Below are 3,237 nucleotides of genomic sequence, written 5' to 3'. Positions count from 1 at the left end.
ATAAATGAGGCAGGAGCCAAGGCTTCAGAGATCCCTCACAGTTTGCTGCTTGGGAGCACTTGTCTTTGAGTCTGCCTGTATTTTCCTTTCTGACTAACTGCATCCTTTTTTCTTCTCCAAGGCATTCTCTCGGCTGATTCTGATTCTCCGGGCGCTACATGTGAATAATGATCGAGCCAAAGTTATTCTGAAACCGGACAAGACAACCATAACAGAGCCTCACCACATCTGGCCAACCCTGACGGATGAGGAGTGGATCAAGGTGGAGGTGCAGCTGAAGGATCTGATCCTTGCTGACTACGGCAAGAAGAACAAGTAAGCTACTCTCCAGCTGCAATAATCCTGGCAGCCTTTCCTTCCTGCTCTAAAGACTGTGTGGCCAGAGTGCTCCTTCTAGAGAGCAGGAGAGTTCCAGGGGCCTTTGGCAATGAATAGGGAAACTGGTTATTAATTGCTCTCTAGCAAGGCAGATAAAAATATCTGCACCAAACCTTTTCTGATCCGTGCAATGCTATGATTTGGTCCCTCCTCTTGTCTAAAAAGTTGTGGTTTCATTTTTCGTAGCGCCCTGAGTGTAAGTGCCGAGTTTGTGCCTTGGTGAGGGGAGTCCAGAACGTATTTTGAAATGCCTGACCTGGGTGGATTTTCTCTTTCAGTGTGAACGTTGCATCCCTGACACAGTCAGAGATCCGAGACATTATCCTGGGCATGGAGATCTCTGCCCCCTCTCAGCAGAGACAGCAGATTGCAGAAATTGAGAAGCAAACCAAGGAGCAGTCACAACTGACAGCCACGCAGACGCGCACTGTTAACAAACACGGGGATGAAATCATCACCTCGACAACCAGCAACTATGAAACTCAGACTTTCTCCTCCAAGACCGAGTGGCGAGTCAGGTAGGGGAAGCAGGGAGAGCTGCTGTGCAAGGAAAAGGTCAGAGTGCTCTGGGAGGGATCTGTGCACCCTCTAATAATCGTCTCCTCTTCACAGAGCTATTTCTGCTGCCAATCTCCACCTGCGAACAAACCACATTTATGTTTCATCAGACGATATAAAGGAAACGGGCTACACCTACATTCTTCCCAAGAACGTGTTGAAGAAATTCATCTGCATCTCAGATCTGCGGGCCCAGGTGAGCGTGCCATGAGTCTGTTGCAGTTGTAGCCTGGTCCCTGCTGCTGGGGCACACAGCAGTCCTGGGCAGTCAGGACCGAGTGGCGAAGGGCTGGGAACTTGCTGCTGTCCGTGGGAAGCCCTCTGTGCTGGAGACAGACGCTGGCAATGTGGGCGAGCACACACGTTCTGGACACGTCCTGATGGCTCCTTGTGATCCAGACTTGGGGGGAAACTCAGCACTGAACAAAACTACAATATTCTCCTCTAGTGAGAACCTGCCGGCCAAGAGATCCTCTCCGTATGAGCCAAGGGCAGGGCCCACACGCACTCACGCCGTTGCAGGAAGATCTCTTCTGGGTTTCTCAGGCGGGTGTTTGTGTTCCCAGATTGCGGGTTACCTGTATGGAGTGAGCCCTCCGGACAACCCCCAGGTGAAGGAGATCCGCTGCATTGTGATGGTGCCGCAGTGGGGCACGCACCAGACCGTGCATCTCACGGGGCAGCTGCCGCAGCATGAATATCTCAAGGTGAGTTGAGCTTCTGCTCCCAGTGTGGGCAGAAGATCAGAGTCTCCAGTAACGAGGACCTCAGGTGATGGGGCAGCTCCCCTCCATCTGCTGCAGGTGTGGGACTTAAAGGCTCGGCCTGAAGCCAGCCTGGTCTGGGGCCAGGTGACAGGGAAGCCTTTGGTCCCTGGGTGCTTTTTGCCATGCTTGAAGCCGTCTTGTTTTAAATGTTTTTCGTTTCTCTCTAAAACATGCTCTTTTTGTCAGGAAATGGAACCTCTGGGGTGGATTCACACCCAACCAAACGAGTCCCCTCAGCTCTCGCCGCAGGATGTCACCACCCATGCCAAGGTCATGGCTGACAACCCCTCCTGGGATGGGGAGAAGACCATCATCATCACCTGCAGGTGAGGGGCCGCAAGGCTTCTCCCTCTGCTGAGGGGGCTGTGGGTGTCGCTCTTGGGAATGTGTTGAGGTCCCAAACGAAAAACTTGGCAGAAAGGGAGGGTTTGCTCATTTCTGGTTTCCCTCCTTCACCCGGATGAATCTGACGCACCCCATCTCTCTGTTCTGCTTTCCTGCAGTTTTACACCAGGCTCCTGCACGCTGACAGCCTACAAACTGACCCCGAGCGGCTACGAGTGGGGCAGGCAGAACACGGACAAAGGCAACAACCCCAAGGGCTACCTGCCATCCCATTACGAGAGGGTCCAGATGCTGCTGTCCGATCGCTTCCTCGGCTTCTTCATGGTCCCAGCGCAAGGGTCCTGGAACTACAACTTTATGGGTGAGCTGCCCCGGGAGAGGGACGGGCTTGAGGCAAGGTGAATAGTGCGGGGAGAAGGAAATAGCTCTTTGAGGAAGTGTTCCTTACCCGTGCCAAAGCGTCACCTTCCTCGGCGCGGCTGGCAGGGTACCAGCATCGTGGTCTGACCTTTCCTTGGTACCAGCACTGGGATGTCAGTTCGCAGTGATTTTTTTCTGGTGGCGAGAGAGCAAGCTCTATGATAGAGGGGAGAAACAGAGATGTTGTGCTTCTGGGTTGTGGTGTCTGGTCTGTTGCCACTGAATAATTAATCCCTGTCAGGCAGAAGAGATGATAATGGAAAATGCAGGAGAAAAGCTGGGCCCAGTGGGGATGAAGCACAGAGAGCTGCAGTAAGAGGAGAGTGGCAGACAACACACTTGACTGGCAGAAGACTATGGGGGCTTTGCTCTGTAAATCTCTAGGGGGAAAAAAACCCAAAGAGTGATGATTTTGTGGACTTAAAGCTCTCTCTTCTGGCACGGTCTGCTTAAAAATTACCTTGTGAGGGTAGAGGGGCTTCGTTAGGCTCCTGATCAACGGCGGAGGCAGGAGAGGGGCTTCCAGGTGGGTGACGGCTTCTCTCTTGCAGGTGTTCGCCACGACCCCAACATGAAATACGAGCTGCAGCTCGCCAACCCCAAGGAGTTTTACCACGAGGTCCATCGCCCCTCTCACTTCCTCAACTTCGCCCTGCTGCAGGAGGGAGAGGTCTACTCCGCTGACCGCGAGGATCTCTACGCCTAGTCCCCCCTCCCCCCCCTTAGTACTGTTGATATTCAACAGCGTGTGTGTGCCCACGGCCCCCTC

The 3,237-nt window shown here is 53.4% G+C and overlaps 1 protein-coding gene across 1 annotated transcript in view; it reads left to right on the top strand.

The window, feature by feature from the left end:
• The window catches only part of PRPF8 (pre-mRNA processing factor 8), a gene marked incomplete at its 5' end in the record, with an annotated part of 18,998 nt that extends 15,761 nt beyond the window's left edge, over nt 1-3,237 (top strand). The window contains 7 exons of the mRNA XM_010081750.1: nt 122-315; nt 657-896; nt 991-1,132; nt 1,503-1,643; nt 1,890-2,029; nt 2,207-2,409; nt 3,020-3,237. Coding sequence (XP_010080052.1) covers nt 122-315; nt 657-896; nt 991-1,132; nt 1,503-1,643; nt 1,890-2,029; nt 2,207-2,409; nt 3,020-3,174 — 1,215 coding nt within the window. The remainder of the gene's footprint in view (nt 1-121; nt 316-656; nt 897-990; nt 1,133-1,502; nt 1,644-1,889; nt 2,030-2,206; nt 2,410-3,019) is intronic.

Source organism: Pterocles gutturalis, unplaced genomic scaffold, assembly GCF_000699245.1.
Source record: "Pterocles gutturalis isolate BGI_N339 unplaced genomic scaffold, ASM69924v1 scaffold48474, whole genome shotgun sequence".
Lineage (NCBI taxonomy): Eukaryota > Metazoa > Chordata > Aves > Pterocliformes > Pteroclidae > Pterocles > Pterocles gutturalis.
This window is presented reverse-complemented; position numbering and strand designations above follow the sequence as displayed.